At 39.6% G+C, this 24,178-nt stretch overlaps 1 protein-coding gene across 1 annotated transcript in view; it reads right to left on the minus strand.

Moving 5' to 3' along the window:
* Positions 1 to 24,178, minus strand: part of TBC1D1 (TBC1 domain family member 1) — a 392,135-nt gene that overhangs the window by 164,459 nt on the left and 203,498 nt on the right. Inside the window, 3 exon segments of the mRNA XM_042782639.1 lie at positions 1,561 to 1,689; positions 6,112 to 6,222; positions 15,585 to 15,676. Of these exon segments, the coding sequence (XP_042638573.1) occupies positions 1,561 to 1,689; positions 6,112 to 6,222; positions 15,585 to 15,676 (332 nt within the window).

Below are 24,178 nucleotides of genomic sequence, written 5' to 3' on the forward strand. Positions count from 1 at the left end.
GGGTTTGAACCACCAGCCTTGTGGTTAGCAGTCAAGTGCCATAGGCACTATACTACCAGAGCTCCTATGCGTGCGTGTGTGTGTGTGTGTGTATGTATATATATGTATGTATATATATGTATAAACCAAACTCACTGCTATCGAATCTATGCTGACTCATAATGACCTCCTTGGGGTTTCTGTGGCAGTAAATCTTTATGGAAGTAGATTGCCCCATCTTCCTTCTGTGGAGTGGCTGGTGGGTTTGAACTGCCAACATTCTGGTTAACAGTCAAATGCTTTAGGCATTGTGCCACCAGAGCTCCTTGTACATATATATACACACACACATTAACACAATCAACATTTTTGTTGTTTCCCGTTTCAAAAAAAAAAAAAAATACATCAAACAAACAAACAAACAAACAGCTTTGAAACACCTTGGGTATTAGTCATTTAGAGGGGATGACAGGCAGGCAGAAGAGACAATCCATCCGTGAGGAAAAGCAAGTGCTACAGTAAGCCCACTCAACAACTCTCTCCTCTGAGTCCAACTAGCCAGCTGGTTGATGGTCACACAATATACTACTCATTTGAGAGCTCTCCTAAACAGCCCTTCTCAATAATTTTGTAAATTGACTGTTTTCAGTTATCTGAAAGGATGTTGTACAATTCTCACAAACATCTTCAAACAAAATAAATTTTAACTTTTCTTAACTAGGAAAAGAAAAAAAAAAAGTATATGTTTCAAAGGGAGTGTGTCACAGAATAAAAATGAACCCTAAGAAGATACTGCAACTTCGAGAAAGGTGTGAAACTTTGAAAGAAAACTGAACTTTGATTTCTTAAATGTGCCATTAAAGGCCTTTACTCTTGGGGGTGGGAGGCCTTCTTAAAGAACTCTCCAGGCTAGTGTGTATGTGTACTTTGTTCTTCCTATAGCGCTGCTGTCAACAAACTTTTTCTACAAAGGGCCAGATCATAAATTTCTTATGCTTTGTGGGTCATATGGTGTCTGTGGCAACTACTCAACTCTGCATAAAAGCAGCCTTAAATAGGTAAACTCATGGATGTATAACAACAACAACAACAATGGATGTGGATGTGTTTCAATAAAACTTTATTTACAAATGCAGGTGATGGGTAGAATTTGGCCTGTGGATCACAGTTTGGTGACCCTTGTTACAGAGTGTTCCAAAGACATAAGAGGGGCAGCTGACAGTTTTTTTAAGTTGAACCTAGTGACACTAGGTTCTAGGAGAACAGAACCCACCTCAACATGTCTAACCTGTGCTCTTAATAGAAACTGGTCAGTGAATAACCTCTTTTTAGGAAACAAGTAATTCCAAAGCATGTAATACAAAAGAATGGAGAGTATCTTTTTAACTCAGGACCAGTTAACAACTGAATTTAATTGTGGACATCCTTGCTTTAAGTCTAAGGGAGACATACAAAAAAGGTTTTGTCCTCTTTTTTTAAAAAAAATGATGATGAATAATAATGGAATAAAAGCACAGAACTGAATCTTATTCTCTCTTTAAAAAGGGTTCAACTTAAATCAGGGGAAATTATTCTACTTACCCGAGACAAAATGCTCTCTAAAGACTCTGTTAAAGATCTCTTTGCTTTGTTTTTCAGCATATCTAGCCTAAATCGAGTGGCACTAGGTGGTAATTCACTTCCAATATTCTCTGCTGCAACCACTGACGTCTGAAAAAGCAAAACAATGAAAAGGTAAATCCTTTCTTCCTTCCTTCCTCCTTCCCTCCCTCTTTTATGAGGATGTAAATTCTCCAGCGTGCATCTTTTTGGCACCAGGCCATCATTTTGTCTGATCTCATTTTATCTGCTCCTTAGTGGCGAGGCTTGCAAATCCAAAAAATAATTTTTCCTCAAGGAGCTGCTGTGGCTACCCCAAACAAAACCAGGAAACATGCTTTGAAATTGACTAGTTAACAAAGTAGTTTAAAGCTCACTCTGGAATCAGATCAGATAGCTGTCATTTACCAAATGCAACCTATGCAAGTGACTTACTTTCTCTGAGCCTCAACTTTCTTTTTGTAAATTGAGACCAACAGTAGGATTGAATCATGACACTATGTTATGAAATTAAAACTGGTTAAGTATGTAAAGCATTGATTGAGCACAGTACCTGATACAGCTTTTCAAAATAAAGTAATAACCAGGGGTTTAAACTGGTTCATTCCTGTTCAACTCCCTGCAAGAATATTTCTTTCTGCTCCAGATATACTGAATCAGAATCATACGAATCAACCAAAAACCAAACCAAACTCATTGCCAGCAAGTCAATTCTGACTCTTAGCAACTCCCATTGGGTTTCTAAGGCGCTAAATCTTTGCTGAAGCAGACTGCCTCATCTTTCTTCCTCAGAGCAGGTCACAAGTTCAAACCATTGACCTTTTGGTTTACAGCTGAATGTCTTAACCAACACACAACCAGAGTTCCTTATATGAATCAAGGATCTGGATAAAATGCAGACTCTGAGTCAGTAGTCACTTTTCTGCCACCCAAAGATCACATATCTTCTTTGAATTCATGAAATGCTAATATATCAATGAAGGGTATTCAATACATTTTCAAGAGATACAGGAAGCGAAATAAAAGATTCTCATAAGAGCTACAATTGGCTTTAACAAATCATCCATAGTTTTACTTGGTTGAGAATTACAACTAGCATTCAGAGAATGACTTGTTTCTGTTGGTGGATGGTCCCTGACTCACAGTAACCCCATGTGCTGCAGGACTGGACCACTGTGGTCCTCAATAGATGCAAGAACTCTAAGTAGAAAAGTCTGGAGCCAAGTTTTAAATTGATGCTGTACTGAGGTTCTCAGTTCAGAACCCATCTTAACCCATCAAAACATATCTTCTAGAAGCTTTATCTGTAATAAAACTGGAAGCATCTCAGGTATTCATAAACAGGACAATGGACAAACTTTGCTGTTAATACAGCAGAATAAAAATGAACTACTGATACGTGTAACAACATGAATAAATACCAAAAACTTTATTCGGAGTGAAAGAAGTCAGAGCTAAGAGAGTGCATACTATATAATTCCATTTATAAGAAGGTCTACAATATGCAAAAACTTAATCTGCTGTGACACCAACCACTTTGCCTGGGACAGTGCAGAGGGCAGCTGTGGGGAAGACTGACCAGAAATGAGCCGGGTGGCAGGCGCTTTACCACTTTATAGTGTGATACAGGTGGTCAGGATCTTCATAGGAGTTTGGCCATGTGAACGCATGCACTCCTCAAAACTCATCAGATGGCAGACATACTATTTGTGCAACAAAATGTATATAATCTTTTTTCTTAAAGAAACAAACAAATATTGAATTCTAATGAAAGATGTGTGCTGAAGTGTTAGGGTAGATTATTGATATCAGGAACTTACTCTGAAAGGCACCAAAAAATGATAGACGGACAGCTACGTAACAAAACATATAGAACTAAATGCTGGAAACCACAATTCCAGGTGGTGGGTACATTTGTATTCACTGCACAGTTTTTTTCAACTTTTCTGTATGTCTGAAATGTTTCATAATGAAATACGAAAAAAAGAAAAACTTATTTACTAGAAAATGGACACACACTACTCAATAGGTAGTTAAATTCTTAAAAAAATTATGATGATTAAGATAAGGTACTGAGACCTTCGACAAACTGGATCCACCACTTACAAGCAAAATATTTAAACTCTTTCTCCACTTCCTTGTCTTTGAAATGGGTACTGACTTTACCATTCAGCTCAGAAAAGTTGTTGTGGACTAAATGGGATAATTCACATGAAGCACTCAGAATCCATATCTTGTTATGTTCCCGCAAATATATAACAGATAGCAGTTGATTTAATATTAATTTGTGTACCAGCTCTGTGAATACAAATAGAAACGACATGTCCACTGACTAAAACAAGACACTGTCCAGCTTTAATCAGCTTATAGTCCTTTGCCCAATCTGAATTTTTTCTATAAGATCAAAGGATTCATTCTATTGTTTTCTAATTTTTGGAAAGTAACTCCCTTGGCAGTTATCTGACACAATCATTTTGTCTTTGAAAAGCAAGCATGATGTCACTCCTAACTATGAGAAGCTCAGGGCTGAAAGGTGATGGCCAGTGAGGTTCATGAGGTTTTTTTTTTTTTTTGGTACACTTCGAAGGTGATGTCCAGTGAGGTTCATTGTCAAAGGCATGGTTCTACCTCTGTCTCAGTCAAGTCATAACACATTTTCAAAGGCTACAAAATTTTTAGCTGAAACAGGAAGTTAATGGCATCTATGTGAGCAAACTATCTAGAAGCAGAAAAATGAGAGCAGTACTCCATTGGTGAATCTCTAAGCTTCATCTGACCAATCTGCAAACTGGCTGCTGCTCTGGCATCCAGCCTGGAGAACGCCCAGGCACATCTGGGGATGAGGGACATGTCTCTACAGAGTCAGACGTGAGCACATGAGGGGGCAGAATGTACAGCAACCTGGGGAAAGCTCTGTGCAGAGGCCAGTTCTGCTGTGTGAGGCTCAGTATCTGCCACATTAAATTCTCTCAGGGTTTGGAAATGGGGGGAAAATCCATTAAGTGTATTTCTCCATTGGACTAAATCATAAAGATATTACCTGTTCCATAAAAATGAGTCTGGCACTTACGTCAAATGTTTAGTAAAAGAACAGTTTCCATTCACCATAAATGCTTCATACCCCTTTCTAACAGTTATAAATTATTTCAAAACAATCAATTTCCTGTTGGAACAAGTCAGACTGACTCAGCGGAAAGAACATGAGACTTGGTAAAAAGCTACCAGTGGCCAAAAAAAAAAAGGGGGGGAGGCGGGTGGAAGAGAGAAAAGAAATCGATTGCCAGGAGAACTAGGAATTAATGGAAAACTTAGACTGGGTGGCACATTCAAAAGTGAGCAGGAGAGGGGACAGACTCCCTGCTCTATTAAGAGTCCAGGCCAGGAAGGGAGGACTTACAGCACACAAAACCCAAAGGCCAAAACACACAGACAACTCACTGGTGGGAGGGTCACTGCTAAGATACCCTACAGTTGAGCAAAGAGGTAAAAGCAATGTAAGACGCCACGTGAGCTCTAAGAGTGGAAGAAAAGCACATAACTGCCAAAGTCTGCTCAGGTGAAGAAACCAAACGAGCTATGTGTGCCTTCAAGTCAAACTGCATCATGGCAGGCTGCCAGAAGAGTGAGGGCCTGAAGGTATGGCAGAGAGCAAGGGCAAGACACCCCACCAAGCATCAGAATAAGCCTTTAGGATAAGCATTAAGCAAAAGAATTTTTTTTTTTCCTGAAGAAAAATATATATATATACATATATATACTTTTGGAAAACTAAGGAATTTTAACATCTTCCACTGACTTTTCTTTAGATTTTCTGGCCAGCAAGTAGCCTTAGCAAATAAAAACTACACATGGTTTGAAGCTATAATGGTTTATTATGAATTGGCTCATACAGAGTCCAAAAGACACAGGAAAATGGCCCAAGGTACCGTGGATATTGAATTCCAAGGCTGACTCTCTTCAGAGGCAGGGATCTGCAGGGAGCCCCAGCTTCTGACAAAGAACCTCATTTGCAGGAAAGTTAAAGAGAGCTTATGGACAGTACAGGGTGAGAGGCACACTCTGCAGCTCCATGATGCAAAATGGAATGAACAGAGGAAGTTCTCTACCTGAACAACAGATAAATCAGGATTCCTAATATTTTCTCTGATTTGTTGGTAACACTATCTTACATGCACAAAGCATTTATATTACAAAGAACTTTCAGGCACTTTACAGACTTCCAAAGCAATGATATCATTTCCCTTTTACAAGGGAGGAAGATAGGGTGCTTGAAACCAGTTTTCTACAGGACACGTAGCTCCTGGGGGCAGTCTCCATTCTTTCAAATCCAGTCTTTCAAATCCACCTCCACTAAATGTTGACAGAAACTTCTCTCATCTTGTCCAGGTGCAATTTAAACATCCCCCACATGTTCCCTACATGTGCTACAAATTTAAATAAAACACGGAGGGAAAGATGTTTTGGAGCTCCATAACCCTGAAGACTCTGCTTATACAGTGTATTGGTAAAAATTAAGACACAGAAAAGCCATACCTGCTTCGTCTCCCCAATGTGAATGTGATTTTTTTGTTTCTCTTCATACAAACATCTCAGGAAGGAAATAATCAATTCATTCTCTCGCTGCTCATTTCTTGGTCTCAATTTCTTAAAAGAAAAAAAAAAACATTACATTTTATTTTTAATTCTCAACAAAACTAATTGTCCCTTTGGAGATGCTAAGAGCTTCTACCCATTAACTAGTGGTTTTATCCAATCTTCTCACTGGGGGGCACCTGTCATCCTAAAAGTGCAGATAATTTTAACAGAGAACCTGCACTGGGGCTAGTGGGCCAGCTTATGAGCTTTTGATGTCTGATGTCCTTATACCTAAAATAAATGTTGCACATCACATAGAAGCCTAGTCAAAATATTTAACAAAAATGTAGTTTTTAAAACAGAAGGAAAGATCAAAATCTGTGTAAACACCCAGAGGTCAAGAGCCATAACAATTACATGATACAAACTCTTATGATTAAGGGAACTGGAAACAAAAACAGCAGCTGAACTCAGGGTCATGGTCCCCCACGTCAAATGTAGTAGTCAGGAGGTACTTTGTGGAAGCCCCACGAGGCATGCACTTCCACACAAAACATCACGACATGCAACTCAACTTCTTTTCTTTTTCCCTGAAATTCTCTGCTTTCTCTTTTTCAGACAGGGTAATGGCAAACACACACTGGGCTATAAATCAGGACATGTAGGCTCTAGTTGTTGCCAAGAACCGAAGGCAAGTCACCGACTCTTAGCTTGCTCATTTGTTAAAGATTACAATGAAATAAACTCCAAGGTTTCCTCCAGCTCTCAAATGCCTTAGATTTGAGAGATCAGTCAGAGGTGCTTTTCAAAAGACCATCTCATTTAATGTATAAGCTTCTCTAAACATGAAGAAAACAAAACTGAATTAGTTTGGAGATACACAAAGACTCCAGTCTACAAACTTAGAACATATGTCTTCTTTATTGGCAATTATCCATTTCCCAGTTCTTCTTCTTTTCCTATTCCAAGCTTCTAGCTTGCCCTTTAGAACAAAGTTGGGGTATAATAAAGGGACCTGAGTCCTGGTCAATGCCATTCTCAGCAAACTGCTTCCCCATCTACCCAAGGAACAAGGATTTAATCCTTCATGGCACGGGCATTACAAGCAAAGGTAACTAACCCAGCCAGACCTTCTGACGCTTCCTCTCTTTAGGAAAAAGATTGTTTCAAAAGTTAAGGTGTTCCTGTTACACAAGGAAAAATAGTAAATGATTAAAATAGAGTGTTTTCACTGAGGACTTCCTGTTCTTTCAAATTTTTAGGTTTAAGGATTAAACATTTCAGAGGCTGGAGCAGAGGTTCTTACCCTGTGCTCCAAGCCATGAGTCCTGATATTATAAAGTATCACAGATGTTATAGGTAAAAGGTAGATTTTTCCAGAGAAAGGTCCGTCAGATCCTCAAAAATGGAAAGAAGTAGTCAAATACCACCATTCCAATTTAACATGCTAGATCCCCAAAGGGTTAAAGATACTCCGTGAGAGTGAGAAACGACTCGTTCCATTATACCATTATACATAAAGTCACCGTAAGTCAGATGTGACAGCAAGTAACAATAACAACGTGGGTCCAAAGTCCAGGGAAGAGAAGCAGACAGCTGAGCAGGTTCCGGGTCCTGAGAGTTCTTTCCTCTCTTGTATCTTTAACTAAATCTTTGAGCTATTGTCACAAGAAAACATTTATTTTGCTTGGTTGAAATTCTTCATGATAGCTTATTTCAAAATACCAAAATAGTAGTGACTAAGAATGTGGTAAAAAGAGAGGATTGTTATTAATATATCTTCTCAAAATATACATGAAAGTAACTATTCAAACAGGCAGAAAATGAAACTGAACCTAATGTACTACAATCAATACTTCCCTTCAAAAACTTAGTCCAAGAAACAGAAAATGTGTCAAAAGGCTTATTATACATCACAGAGGAAAGTCACTAAGGAAGAGAAGCCCATGTTGATGGTTTCATAAGAGGGTCAAAAAATAAATCTTTCTTTAAAGTTAATTTGGAATATCCTACGCTATCCTTTCTACTTCCAGAGTGATACTCAGAAACCCAAGGAGGGGTCGCTATGAATCAGATCCGACTTGACAGCATTGAGTTTGGTTTTTTGGTTTATCCTTCTATACAACTCAAAAAAGATTAGCAATGTTTCATCTCCTCAAGGTCCCCACATGACCTCACTACCCTCAACAGTGGGAAATCATCATTTCTTCAAGATTTAATTTTATAACCTTTCATTAGTCAGTAGGACAGTCCAAGGAATATAATGAAAAATCAAGTTGGATAACATCATTTTCAGACAAAAACATGACTTACAAGCCAAAACAAACCTACAGGGTCAGAAGACAGGGTCAGAAGGCAGGGCAGTGGCTGCCTGCGAGTAATTATAACCAGCAGGGTAAGAGGGGGTTTCTAGGGTGCTGGAAATGTTCTATGTCTAAATTTTGGTGTTGGCTGCACAGGTATATTAACCTTGTTTAAAAAAAAAAAAAAGTAAGGAATCACACATCATTGATTTGTTCAGTTTTCTGTATGAATGTTATCTCAAAAACCAAAACCAAACACATTGCGAATGAGTCGATTCCGACTCATAGTGACCGCTAACAGAGTTTCCAAGGCTGTAAATCTTTTCAGAAGCAGAATGCCTCATCTTTCTTTCATGGAGCAGCTGGTGGGTTCAAACTGCCGACCTTATGGTTAGCAGCCAAATGCCTTCATCACCGTACCACCAGAGTTCCTTGTATGAATGTTATACCTGAATTGAAAAAAAAAAAAAAAAAAACTACGAAAAAAAATTGTCTGTTAAGTAAGAAAACTGATTTTGTTACATGTTTCTTAACTTATGTCCACAAGGGGCTGATAAATTGGTTGTAAAGGCAATTCATAAAGGAATTTTCAACACTGGCTCATCAATTCCAGCATGCTGAGAAAGTCTATGTTCCAAACAAACCACTTAAAAAAGACAACATTCACTTGGACACCTCATCTGGTATCTTTTTTAAAAATGATAATTACAAAATGTGATGGTGAGTCTTATATGTCAACGTGGCTGCTGATTCTGACTCACAGCAACCCTACAGGACAGAGAAGAACTGCTCCATAGAGTTTCCAAAGCTGTAATCTTTACAGAAGCAGACTGCCTCATCGTTCTGCTGCAAAGCAGCTAGTGGATTCAAACCACTGGCCTTTTGGTTAGCAGCTAAGTGCTTAATTAATCACTGTGTCACTAGGGCTCCTTGCCTAGGTTACAGTAACCAGATACTGAATCAAATGCTAGTAAGGAGTTGCTGGGAAGGTATTTCATTGATGGATTAACATCTACAAAGTGGGAGAGAGCACCCTTGATAATGGGCAGGGGTCTACTCTAATTTTTAAAGGCTTAAAAGAGGAAAAACTGAGGTTTCCTGAAGAAGGAAGAATTCTGCCTCAAGACTGCAGCACCAAATCCTGTCTGCGTTTTGAGCTTGCTGGACTGCACCACTGACTTTAGACTTACTAGCACTTCCCCACTGAAGATCACATGAGCCAATTCCTTAAAATCAATTTCTTTATTTATATATATGTTTGCATGTGTGTATATGTATGTATGTGTATACATTTACATATAGCCATCCCATTGGTTCTACTTTTCTGTTGAACCTTAACTGATAACCTTTTAACAAATAATTTTTAAATCATGGAAAATCCAAGTAAGTTGATATATATTCTCCATAAAATGAACAATGGTTATTCTCATCTTTAAAAATTTATGTAAACCATGTTGTTTAATCCATTATCAGTATCTTGTTGTTGTTGTTGTTGTTGTTGTTGTTGTTGTTGTTGGGTGCCGTCGAGTCTTTTCCAACTCATAGCGAACCCATGCACAGAAGAACAAAACACTACCCGATCCCATGCCAGCTCCACGATCCCTGCTATACTTGAGCCCATCATCGCAGCCACTGTATCAATCCATCTCATTGAAGGCCTCTCCCTCTTTCGTCAACCCACCACCTTACAAGCATGACATCCTTCTTCAAAGAATGGTTGCCTCTGACAACATGACCAAAATAGGCGAGACCAAGTCTGGCCATTCTCGCTTCCAAGGAGCATTTTGGGTGTACTTCCTCCAGGACAGATCTGTTAGTTCTTTTAGCAGTCCGTGGTACTTTCAGCATTCTTTGCCAGCACCACAACTCAAAAGCATCAACTCTTCTTCAGTCTTCCTTATTCATTATCCAGCTCTCACATGCATACAAGCCCATTGAAAATATCATGGCTTGTGTCAGTTGCACCTTAGTCCTCAAGGGGACATCCTTGCTCCTCAGTACTTGAAACAGTTCCTTCGTGATTGACCTTCCCAATGCTACACGTCATCTAATGTCTTCACTGCTGCTTCCATTGGCATGGAGTGTAGGACCAAGCAATGTGAATTCTTTGACAACCTCAATCTTCTCTCCATTTATTGTGATGATGCTCATTGGTCCAGTTGTGAGGATTTTTGTTTTCTTTATATTGAGACATAATCCATTCTGCAGACTGTATTCAACCTTCATCAGTAAGTGCCTCAAGTCATCCTCACTTTCAGCAAGCAAAGTTGTATTGTCTGCATATCTCAGGTTGTTAATGACTTTTCCTCCAATCCTGATTCTTTCTCCGATCCTGATGCCACGTTTTTCTTCATATAGTCCAGCTTCTCGGATTATTTGCTCAGCATATAGATTGAATAAGTGTGGGAAAAGGATACAACCTTGACACACTCCCTTCTTGATTTTTAAACCATGTAGTGTCCACTTGTTCCGTTCGAACAACAGCCTCCTGGTCAAGGTACAGGTTTCTCATGAGTACAATAAAGTGTTCAGAAATTCCCATTTTTCTCAATGTTATCCATAATTTGTCATGATCCACAGTTCAACATCTTTAGCCAAAACCAGTGTCTATATAGTATAAATCTACTCCTCAGTATTAAGTTAGGCCATTCCCTGAAATACACTCATTTCAGTTAAGAGAATTAGACACTGAAGCATTTTATTTACTAGCCCAACATTGGCTTCAAGCAATTCTTCATAATGAATAAGACCAATATGGACTTAGCCAAACTGGCTAGCAGTTGAGCAATGAGAGAGAGAGCAAGCCCCCTGAGGTGATCTTCACACATGACCAGTTAGATACGTTTGAAAGCTACACATCTCCAAAAGGTCATAAATAAAAAGGTGGTATGATAGTTGGAGTTGTGTGTCAACTTGGCTGGACCACAATTTTAAGTGGTTTAAGCAGCTGTGATGTGGTTATTCCCATGATGAGATCAGATGTGTAAGTTTTGAGCAGCCAATCTGTTGAAAGGGAGTTTCCCTAGGAGTGTGGCATGCTACCATTACACATATGGACATCTTGGAGAAAACAGACAGTCTTCTTTGGATTGGGATTCTGTCGTGCTGCCTACAAACTGTCCATGCACAAACAATCTGCCATTCAGCCTGGAGATCTTAGATTCATCATTCGTGGGAGTCAACAGCCAGTATACTGCCTGCCAACCTTCAGCTCGTCAGCCCCTGCAGCTGCATGAGTCAAGAAAAGCCTCCAGGCTTGATGTTTGATCTAAGAACTTGAGACTTGCCAGCTTCTATAAGTGTCTGAGCCATTTTCCTAAGATAAATTTCTCTTTCTCTACCAGCTTTACTGATTTTGCTTCTCTAGAGAACCCAGCCTAACACAGGTAGCTTTTCAGTATTACAAGTCCTCTTATAAATAAACCAAAAACCCAAACCAATAGCCATCGAGTCAACTCCAACTCACAGTTGACCCTGAGGGTGCAGAGTAGAAGCCACTCCATAAGGTTTTCATGGCTGTGACCTTTTGGAAGCAAATCACCAGGACTTTCCCCCAAGGCCCCTCTGGGTGGTTCAAACTACCAACCTTTCAGTCAAGTGCTGAACCATCTGTACCAGCAGGGACTCTTCCTTTTACAAACAGAACAGTTAATATACCCAAATGCCCAAGTGGCACTAAGATCTCTCAGAGGAGGTGAAGTGGGCTTGCTTACAACAGTGATGATGCTCAGCATTATTTGCAGTTATTATTTGTTTTTCTTTGACTTGCATTGTTTTGCATTAAACATTCATTTATTTAAACATTGAATATGATATGCATGTTCTACTAACTATGTAAGGAACTCTGGTGGCACTGTGATTAAAGCATTCAGTTGTGAACCAAGTAGTCAGTGGTTCAAACCCATCAGCTGCTCCATGGGAGAAAGATAGGGCAGTCTGCTTCCATAAAGATTTACAGCCTTAGAGACCCTATGGGGAGCACCCAGAGTCAGGATCGACTCAATGACAGCGGGTTTGGGTTTTTGGTTTACTAACTATTTAAGTAACTGTTGTTGTTAGTTGCTATTTAGCCAGCACTGAGTCATGGTGACCCAACTAGGTACAACGCAATGAAACCTTGTCTGTGCCTGCACCATCTTCATGGCCATCGGTGCTCGAATCTCTTATTGCAGCCACTGTGTATGTTGAGTGCTTTCTGACCTAGAAGGCTCATCTTCCAGCACTGCATTAGACAATACTCTGTTGTAAGCCACAGGGTAATTTTTGAAGTAGATTGCCAGGACTCTCTTCCTACTCAGTCTTAGTCTGAAAGCTCTGTTAAAACCTGTCTACCATGGGTGATCTTTTTGGTATTTAAAAATTACCAGTACATAGCTCCTACCATCATAGCAACATGCAAGCCAACACAGTACAGCAAACTGACAGACAGCTGGAAGATTTAAGCTACTATATACCATTAAAGGAGCTCTGGTGGTGTAGTGGTTAAGGCATGTGGCCACTAATCAACAGGTTGATGGCTTGACCCCACCAGTTGCTCCATGTGAAAAAGATGATGTAGTCTGCTTCTGTAAATATTTACAGCCTTGGAAGCCCAACAGGGGTTACTATGAGTCAGAATCGACTCAATGGCAGTGAGGTTGGTTTGGTTTGGTATATACATTAATTCTGTCTATGGAAACAGGAGTTAAGAAATTAAACAATGTATTGCACTGGACAAATCTGCAACGTAAGGCCTCTTCAAAATGTTAAAAAGCAAAGATGTCACTTTGAGGACTAAGGTGCACCTGGCCTAAGCCATGGTATTTTCAGTCACCTCGCACGCATACAAAAGCTGGACAGTGAATAAGGAAGACTAAAGAAGAATCAACACATTCAAATTACAGTGTTGGCAAAGAATACTGAATATACCGTGGACTGCCAGAAGAACAAACAACTCTATCTTAAAAGAAGTACAGCCAGCACGCTCCTTAGAAGCAAGGTCAGTGAGACCTCATCTCGTGTACTTTGGTCATATTATCAGAAGAGACCAGTCCCTGGAGAAGGACATCATACTTGATAAAGTAGAGGGTCAGCAAAAAAGAGGAAGACCCTCAATGAGATGCATTTAACAACAGACTCAAACGTAACAACGACTGTGGGGACGGAGCAGGAATGTGCAAGTTTCATTCTGTTGTGCATGGAGTCGGTCACTATGAATTGGAACGGACTCAACAGCACCTAAGAACAACAACAACACACAGTACTACCTAAACAAAAAACCCACACTAGGGAAGGGGTGTGCACCTTACTTGGAAGAAAAATGTTCTTTAAAGTGACTTGGCAGCACTATAACAACAAGTAGGTTGTTGGCACTGGATGAAAAAGGCTCTGGCTTCAACTGTAAGTACACTGATGATCAGAAGCAAATTCTCTGTCCATTTCTGAATTTCAAGTACAAAGCACATTCAGTTTGTCTATGATCAACATGTACATGAACTCTAAAGATGTTTTAAGAAAAAACAAAGTGATATGACTCAACTTGGTTCAGAAGAAAACTAAAAGGCAATTGAGGAAGATAAAGATACCTTACTTTATCTCTGAAATAACTTCTCCTGTGCTTTCACTCTAAAAACATATGCCAGTTCCATTGTAGCAGAAGAGAAACAGGGAATAAGAGAATCCTAGCACCATAAAGATTACTGCCTAGGAAGCCCTACAGGGCAATTCTATTCTGTCACATGTACTCGATACACGTCAAAACCATCTCCCAGCACAGAACAAAAACAATAAACATGTAATTAAAAGAAAAAGACAATCCTTTCATTTTTCACACTAGCAGCTAACAGATCATGGACTCTATCTATACAGGCTTTCTCCCAAGGGGGAAGAAAAGATTTAAATCCAATGAGTTGCTATCATTCTTGTTTCATTTAATGATCTCTCTATTTGTTGAACTCCTGAGCCCACCCCACTCCCAATAAAAATTGTTATTTATTATTTGTTTGATGTGCTCTCCCTAGAAAAGTGCCAGGGAACCATAGGAAACGTCCCTGGACTAAGGCAGACATGAAAGTTTTGAGGAACTCAGTGAAGATGATAATGAACAGACCACAGATACGCCAGCACACGCAGCTACATCCAAGAGTTAACTTCCATGAACTCATGTAGAAAAGCCAATGAGCTTGAGTTTTTCTTCTTTTAGGTTTCATATATGATATGCCTTCAGTAGATAACATACATTTATTTTCAAAAAGAAACCACGGAGACAGAAACAATGATAGTCAGTTTCACATATAAAACATTGTCTTCTTTGATTTCTACATTTGGGGCTGAATTTCTGCATGGGAAGGGGCTAGCAGAGGTTTCCCACTGAGCAGACATGTGCGTGTGGCCCACACCCAGGTCTCCAGTCTCCCAGGGGTAAGTGTGCTCTCAGATGGATTGAACTGTGTTCTCAAATTATGTGTTGAATTCCTGGGACTTATACCTGTGGATGCAATCCTGTTTGGAAATAGGGTTTTTTCTTGTGTTATGTTAATGAGGTCATACTAATATAGGAACACACTAAACCTAATCACTTCCAAATTATAGAAGACCAGACTGACATCTTATCTCTCTCTCTGTCTCTGTCACTCACACACACACACACACACACACACACAGAGTGGGGGAACAGACAACATATAAAGATCACCTATAAGCCAAGGAATGCCAAGGACTCAAGGAACACCCAGGGCTAACAAAAAGGGAGGAATCGACAAGGCCAAGAGCCTGATTTGAACTTTCAGCTTCCAGACATGTGAGAAAATTAAGTACATTCTTCAAAGCCACTGACTGGTGGTATTTGTGTGACAGCAGTGTGGGGTAACAACGGTAGGTCTCCCCACTGCATCTCTGGTTCTAAAATGTTTCTTTCAAACTTTTAAGGAAGAGGCTTCCCTGTTCTTGTCACTTCACCACGAAAGCTAAGCCTTCATCAGAATTGGCCATCTGACCTCGATAGGTCTACTGAAGGTAAACCAAGAGGAGCTCCGAGCCACTTGCTCAGTGCTGTGACGGCACCAGTGCACTATTTTTCATAGATACCATATCACAGGTGAGCTGCCTACCTTTGCCCTCCTTCTAGAAATCAAAAAACTAGTACAGTACCTGAACCTCCTCAAAAATAGTTGCTTGCTCCTGGTTGGTTAATGTTGTCAGATGCTTCTGGAGTTCTAGTTTGGTTTTGGAAGTGCTCATTCCTATTGAGAAAAGAGAAGAAAGAGAGACATGAAAATGCTCTGCGTCAGAGTTATGGGGGAGAGTTAACAGCTACCATACACATTCCCTTTACAGTCTTAGCCACCTGACCTTTTGGCATTACACAGCATCTTATCTTGCTTCCCATTTTCATGATTTCATGGACATTTCTAATTAATGATAATGAAGACAATGATGACAACAATTTCTAACTGAGCCTTTATGTAATATGTACCATGTTAAGCATTAGGACTCCATTATTTTACTTAACTCTCAAAACAAACTGATGGACATGGTGCTATTATCCCCATTTTCAAGTTAATTGATGCCTATAGAGTTTAATTTCCAAAGACCACCAACTAGGACTCCACCTCATGTTTGTTTATCCCAAATTACTTTCTTCAGCACAGCTCTATGTTTAAACTACTTACACAATGAGACCACTGTCCTCAGAAAACGATACATTCCTATGGCATTTTTATGAGAAACATGTCCACTTTTTGGCATGGAAAACAGAAACTACTGGTCAGTTTGACAACAGACCAAGATTTTTCTATTCCATGTTATGTTTCCATCACATAAAATTGATTCATTTGGCTAAGGATTTTCCTTTCACTTTTACATGCTTATTGCTTTTAAGACCTTTTAATTGATATTATAAAAGGTTTTGGAAAGAACATTGTAAAAATAAAGTCATGATGTAAGTAAGTCTAGTGCCTGTTGTTATGTGCTGCCAAGTCAGGCTGGACTGATAGAGACCATATGTACAACAGAACAAAACTCTGCCTGGTCCCATGCCATCCACACAATCACTGCTATGCCTCAACCCATCGTTGCAACCATGGTGTCAACCCACCCCACTGAGGGTGTTCCTCTTTTTCACTGACCATCTACCTTAATAAGCATGATATCCTTCTCCAGGGACTGGTCCCTCCTAATAACACATCTAACGTATGTGAGATGAGTCTCATCATCCTCACTTCTAAGGAACATTCTAGCTGCATTTCTTCCAGGAAAGACTTGTTCGTACTTTTGGCAGTGCACGATACATTCGATATTCTTTGTCAACACCATAATTCATATGCATCAATTCTTTCTTAGTCTCCTTTATTCATTGTCCTGCTTTCACATGCATATGAGATGACTGAAAACATCACAGCTTGGGTCAGGTGCACCTTAATTCTCAGAGTGACATCTTTGCTTTTTAATACTTTAAAGGGATCTTTTATAGCATATTTATTCAATACAGTATGTCAAGGGCGTTGATTATGAATGCAAATAAAATAAAATTCTTGGTATCTACAACCCTTTCTGTTTATCATGATGTTGCTTGTTGGTACAGTTCTGAAGACTTTTGTCTTCGTTTTGTTGAGGTGTAATGCATACTGAAGGCTGTAGTCATCTCTGATCTTCATCAGTAAGTGCTTCAAGTCCTCTCTGCTTTCAGCAAGCAAAGTAGTGGCATCTGCATCCTGCAGACTGTCAGTAAGTCTTCCTCCAACCCTGATGCTACGTTCTTCACATAGTCCTACTTTTCAGATCTGCTCAGCATACAGATTGAACAAGTCTGGTGAAAAGATACAATCCTGATACACACCTTCACTGATTTTAAACCATACAGTATCTCTCTGCTCTGTTTGACCAACTGTCTCTTGATCTATATACAGGTTTCATATGAGCATAATTAAGTGCTGTGGAATTCCTGTTCTTCACAATGTTATCCACACAGTTGAATGCCTTTGCATAGCCAATGAAAGACAAGTAAATATCTTCCTGGCATCCTCTGCTTTTCAGTCAATATCCATCTGACATCAGCAATGATATCCCTTATTCCACATCCTCTTCTGAATCTGGCCAGTTCCCTCGAGAGGTACTGCTGCAACTATTTTTTAATTATCTTCAGTAAAATTTTATTTGTGTGTGATATGAATGATATTGTTTGATAATTTCCATATTCTGTTGGGTCATCTTTCTTTGGAACAGGCACAAATATAGATCTCTTCTACTCAGTTAGCCAGGTAGCTGTCTTCCAAATTTCTCGGCAGAGATGAGTGAGCACTTGCGGCGCCGCATCCATCTGTTGAAACATCTCGATTAGTATTCCATCAATTCCTGGAGCCTTGCTTTTCACTAATGCTTTCAATGCAGCTTGGACGACTTCTTTCGATAACATGAGTTTGTGATCATATGTTACCTCCTGAAATGGTTGAACACTCATCAATTCTTTTTTGGTATAATGACTGTGTATTCCTCCCAACTTCCCCTTCATGCTTCCTACATCATTCAACATCTTGCCCAAAGCATCCTTCAAAATTGCAACTTGAGGCTTGAATTGTTTCTTTAGTTCTCTCGGCTCAAGAAATGCCAAGCATGTTCTTCTCTTTTGGCCACCACTCTTCTGTCAGTTTGTTATAACGTAGAGGCTTGTGAGTTGTTGTGATGCTGGAAGCTATGACACTGGTATTTCAAATATCAGCAGGGTCACCCATGTTGGACAAGTTTCAGTGGAGATTCTAAACTAAGACAGATGAGGAAGGAGGATCTGACAATTTATTTGTGAAAAAAAGAAACTGGCCAGTGAATAAGAATAGCAGTGGAACAATGTTGAATACAGTAGCAGAAGATGAGCCCCCCAAGTTGGAAGGCACTCAAAAAATAACTGGGGCAGAGGTGCCTCCTCAAAGCAGAGTCAACCTTAATGAAGTAGATGGAGTAAAGCTTTCTAGACCTTCATTTGCTGATGGGGCACTACTCAAAATAAAAAGAAATAGCTGCAACCATCAATTAAAAATTAGAATGTGGAATGTAGGAAATATGAATCTAGGAAACTGTGACATCATCAAAAGTGAAATGGAACACATAAAGATCAATATCCTGATGCAACAGTGGTAGCTGAAATGGACTGGTATTGGCCATTTTGAATCAGACAATCATATGGTCTACTGGGCTAGGAATGGTGAATTAAGGAGGAATAGCATCACATTTATCATCAAAAAGAACATTTTAAGATCTATCCTAAAATACAACACTGTCTGATAGTATAATATTCATTCACTTACAAGGAAGACCAGTTAATACTATTATTATTCAAATTTATACACCAACCACTAATGACAAAGATGAAGAAATTCAAGATTTTTATAAACTTCTGCAGTCTGAAATTGATCAAACATGCAATCAAGAGGCACTGATAATGACTAGGGATCAGAATGCTGAAGTTGGAAATAAAGAAGGATCAGCAGTTGGAAAACATGGTCTTGGTGATAGAAACAATAAACAGCAACTATACACATGGACTTCACCGGATACAATACACAGGAATCAAATCAACTACATCTGTGAAAAGAGATGAAGGAAAAGCTCAATATCATTAGTCAGAACAAGGCCAGGGGTCAACTATGGAACTGACCATCAATTACTGATATACAAGTTAAAGTGGAAGCTGAAAAAAATTAAAACAAGTCCACAAAAGCCAAAGTACAACCTTGGGTATATTCCACTTGAAGTCGGAGACCATCTCAAGAACGTATTTGACACACTGAACATAAACTATCAAAGACCAGATGAGTTTTAAGATGACATCATACATGCAGAAGGCAAAAGGTCATTAAAAGATGAGAAAGAAAGAAAAGACCAAAATGGATGTCACAAGAACTCTGAAACTTGCTCTTGAACACAGAATAGGTAAAGTAAATGGAAGAAATGATATGAACAGAAGATTTCAAAGGGCAACTAGAGAAGATAAAGAAAAGTGTTAGTAACTGTTAGAATCTGATATATCAAAAACTTGCTTTTCTGCAGATATATGATATATAATCCCTACACCTAATGAAGATCAAAGACTATAGCCTGTAATGTAAAGAAAACAGAAATCCTAACTGGCCAAATACGCAGTATCATCATAAACAGAGAAGACACTGAATTTGTCAAGCATTTCATTTTACTTTCCACAATCAATTCCCATTAAAACAGCAGCAAAGAAATCAAAAGACATATTGCATGGGGCAAATTTGCTGCAAAAGACTTCTTTAAAGTGTTAAAAAAGCAAAAATGTCACTTTGAGAACTAAGGTAAGCCTGGTCCAAGCCATGGTATTTTCAATCTCCTGATATGCATGCAAAAGCTGACCAATGAAGAAGGAAGACTGAAGAATTGATGCATTTGAATTATGGTGTTGGCAAAATTATTGAATATAACATGCACAGCCAAAAGAACAAACCAATCAGTCTTGGATGAAGTACAGCCAGAATCCTCCTTAGCAGTGAGGATGGTGAGACTGTCTCAAGTCTGTTGGGCATGTTATCAGGAGGGACCAGTCCCTAGAGAAGGAGTCATGCTTGGTAAAGTAGATGGTGACAGAAAAATAGGAAGACCCTCAACAAGACAGTTGACACAGTGGCTACAACAATGGGCTCAAACATAGCAACCACTGTGATGATGGTGCAAGACTGTGCAGTGTTTCCTTCTGATGTACACAGGGTCACTTTGAGTCAGAATAGATCATCTAACAACAACAACATACCTGTCGATGTAATCCCATTTGAGAAATAGTTTTCTCTGCTATGTTAATGAGAATGTGTCAGTGTACAGTGTGTTCTAAACCTAGTAACTTATTAGTTATTAAAAAAAAAAAAAAAATCACACACAGGCAGAGGAAACGTATGCTATCTAAAGACAAGGGAGCTACACGCAGCTGGGACTTCTAAGGACTACTGACTACCAGAAGCTGAAGCAGACAAGGAAGGACCTTCCCCTAGAGGAATACACTGAATTAGGACTTCAGCCTTCTAAACAGTGAGAAAACAAACTTCTGTTCTTTATAGGCACCCATTTGTGGTATTTCTGTTACAGCAGCACTGAGGAATAAGACACGTGGTGCCTAGAGGTGAACATTACACAAGAGGAGAAGATTTAAAATGAAAAGTTTTGCTGACCCAACCACCATGGACACTGCTACTGGTTACTTCCACTCCAAAGGCAATCCCTGCCCTCAGCCATCTGCCACTATCTTCTCCTTGTTCCTAGCAGGTGAGCCGCTGGACAGCGGACTGACAAAGGCTCTGAACTACGTAACAGTGTCAGACACACCTACTTAACTAAGGATGACCAGGAACACAGCTGCAGGGAGAAACAAAAACACTTGCCAAGACCAGTGCAGCAGAGCCCAGGAGCCACCAGCTACAGCCAGTGATTTATCCACAGGAGAAATCAAAGTAAATAAATACAATAACCCCATGGCCATCGAGCCAATTCCAAATCGTAGCAAAACCCATTGGGTTCACAAGGCTATAAATCTTTACAGAAGTAAATTGCTTCATCTTCCTCCTCCCATGGAGCAGTTGGTAGGTTCAAACCACCACCCTTCCGGTTACCAGCAAAATGTCTTACCCACGACACCACCAGAGCTCCACAGAAGAAACAAGGACCTCAAAACCATGATTTTTACTTTATAGATGAGTTTAGTGAAATCTACAGGGGGGACAAGGTTTGTCAAAAGCCAAGAAGCCAATCAACTAAAGCCTCCAGAGTCAATGCACCTCCCCTTTCCCCACCGTAGCACTAAAGGCATCGCTGTCTGTGGCAGCTCACCCTACCCAAACCACTGCAGCTATCATGGCTCCCAGAAAGCTGTTTTTTTTTTTTTTTTTTTTAACCCAAGAAAATTCTAAGAGACTGCCATAGAAATAATAGCCAATATTTTCTAAGTGATTGGTATGTCACTTTCCTCAACATTTCATGTGCACTATCTCATTTAATCCTCAAAATAATCCTGTGGAGTGGGTGCTATTTTAAGTATCCTCGACGTACTGATGGGCTCCCTGGACAACACAAACAATTAATGTGCTCAGCCACTCGCTGAAGTGATTGCCGATTTGAGTCTACCCAGGATTGTCCGAAGAAAGGCCTGGCCATCCACTTCAGAAAAATCAGGCACTGAAGACTCTGTGGGGCACAGGCCCGCTCGGACACTCATGGAGCCGCCATGAGTTAGAATCAACTCCATGGCAACTGGCTTGGTTTTGTTTTTTCTTAATGTATCGATGACGAAACTGAGGCACAGCAAAGCCAGAATTTTGTCCAAGGTCACCAGCTAAGTAAAGGACAGGGTTAGAATCTGAACCAGTGTCTGCCTGCCTCCAGAGACAGACTGCTCAGCACTCTACTGCCTCATTCAAGCCGCCTGCCACCTGAGTGGTTCCAAACAAAAGTTCACTCAGAAGTGGGTTAAAGTGCAAGTGGAACAGATGGTTTTGTCAGAACGCAACTCAGTTACTCTTCCAGAAAATGTCAGGTCATACAAGGCAGGATGACAGGTGTAAGATTGTACTGTATTAACTACTTAAATGTTGAATAAAATCATGTTTAAAATAAGCATTTCAACAAGGCAGTGAGTTTGATGTTTTTATGTTTTGTTTTATGTAATTATATAAGTAACCTTTTCCTCACAACCCTCAATGAAACTCACAAGTAAATACATTCCCCTCAAGACCCTAGACAAATGTGGTAACTGTAAAAAATTAAAAAATAAAAATAAGTATTCTGTACATTAAAATCCTCCCAAATAGGATGTCTCTCAGAGTCTAAGTATATTTTGCAAATATTATATTGTTTAATGAAACATTCACATGGTAGAGAGGGAGCAACAATTCAAGCTCTAAGAAAAGTCCAGTTAATTACACACTTCTAGCAATCTTTAGTGAAATCATCAACTATATGACATTTTTCATACTCAGCAGGTGACCCTCTGGCCTGTGTTCTCATCTTCAGAATGCCTCCACTCCTTAGGTCTTTCTTGCCCCATCTCAAAAGAGATGTGGCTGACCCAGGGCTGAGTGTTCACTGTTCATGTCTCGCTTACCACGCCTCTTCCACATGGCTTCTCACCCCCAGCAGCCCCCTCAGTGGGTGGTTTCTGCCACAAGGTTCCATGCTGAAGGCACCCACTCAGAGGACCCCTCATGATGCCAAAAGGGTTTATATGGGAAAAGGAAGGGAAGACACAAAGGGTAATCAGGACCAGGGAGATTCCCAAATTATAATCCCTCCCACTGTCAGGTGCTGAAACGTACTCAGCTCAGAAGGAGCTCTAATGAATGGATTTCCTCACTAGAAGAAAATTCACACTGAGAGCAAAAGGAAACCTCAGATCAACTCCCCCTCCACCACCACTGGAATTCATCCTAATACTTCTCAAAATGTTCCTCTAAACTTTAAGACAAGCAAAACACTGTATAAATATTACTGGTTAGCACTAGCAGTTATGTGTAGGTCAAACACAGAATCGAGCAGAGATACACTTTTAGACATTGTAAGCGCAACTGAGCAGGGAGCAAGTGTCTAGCATTATCGTGACGGACAGTGTATTTATTACGTTTGTAGATTTCAAGGTATAATTTAACTGTATTAACTGATTAACAAAACAGTCTTTCAATCTTTCTTTCTGTGACCACTTCTTGGCCCTCTCCACAGCTTATGGAGTTCCTGATCAGATCATCATTTCCTGCTACAACTGCTCCCATGGGAACATGTAATGAATTTTATTAAACCACTTTTTTCTGCTTATTTAGGAATGCAATATAGAGAAAAGCAAGGAATATGTCTAAAACTTCTCAAAGAACAATCAGCATCTCCTCTGCCATGAAGGCCTCTGATACGGCACCATCTACACTGTCAGAAATGCTTCCTGTCACGGAGGCAAACATGCCTTCGCCAGGCTCCTGCTCATGTCATTTAATGAAGGTTTTATATTAGCATAGCTTACAGATTTTACCAACCAAAAAGATGAATTAAACGATTAATTACAAAATCACAGCAATAAAATCTCTATTTGGTTAAATCTTCTGCCTATAACATTCTGAATGCTAACCCAGACCAGAAAGACTCATTGTGTGAGCAAAGCCTTCCAGCTCCCGCAGGTAAGGATCTGCTTTATCATCAAGGCCAAAGTCGTTGCTGGCTGCTTAATAAGCTCTTTAAAAAAAAATGTAATTTAAATTTATTTACATTTACTTTGGGATTTAAAATTGAACAGATGTCTGGAGTTCCTTCTGAGAATCAAGTGGTTTCTCTAAGTCCTTCAGATCAAAACAATTTTATGCTCTCACAAGTTTTCTATTTAACTTAGTAAGCTTTTAAGGGACATTTCTGTCATCTATTTCCTTATCTCGATAACCACTAAAGAAAGGTCAGTGATCATGTCAGCTGGCATCTCTAGTTAGGGCGACCTTCTCCTGTTCCCAGCCATAGTTTATACAATGTCAGCAAGTACTAACAACTTGGAAAACAAAGTCAGAAAAGATGAATCTTTTGACTCCTTTTGGAGTGGTGTAATGACAGCAGCTAAACGTTCCCAGACCTAAGAGGAGGACTGTCAGTCAAACTCATTTAAAACGGAAAAGCGGATCCAAAGCACAACGGAGCGCTTACATAGAGCTTTTAAGTACTTGAGTATCTCAAAATTGATCAAATCTCTTTTCTTTCTATAATAATGTTTGTTTTTTTTT

This window comes from Orycteropus afer, unplaced genomic scaffold (genome assembly GCF_000298275.1).
Source record: "Orycteropus afer afer isolate SDZICR_OR568_19922 unplaced genomic scaffold, OryAfe1.0 scaffold00399, whole genome shotgun sequence".
Lineage (NCBI taxonomy): Eukaryota > Metazoa > Chordata > Mammalia > Tubulidentata > Orycteropodidae > Orycteropus > Orycteropus afer.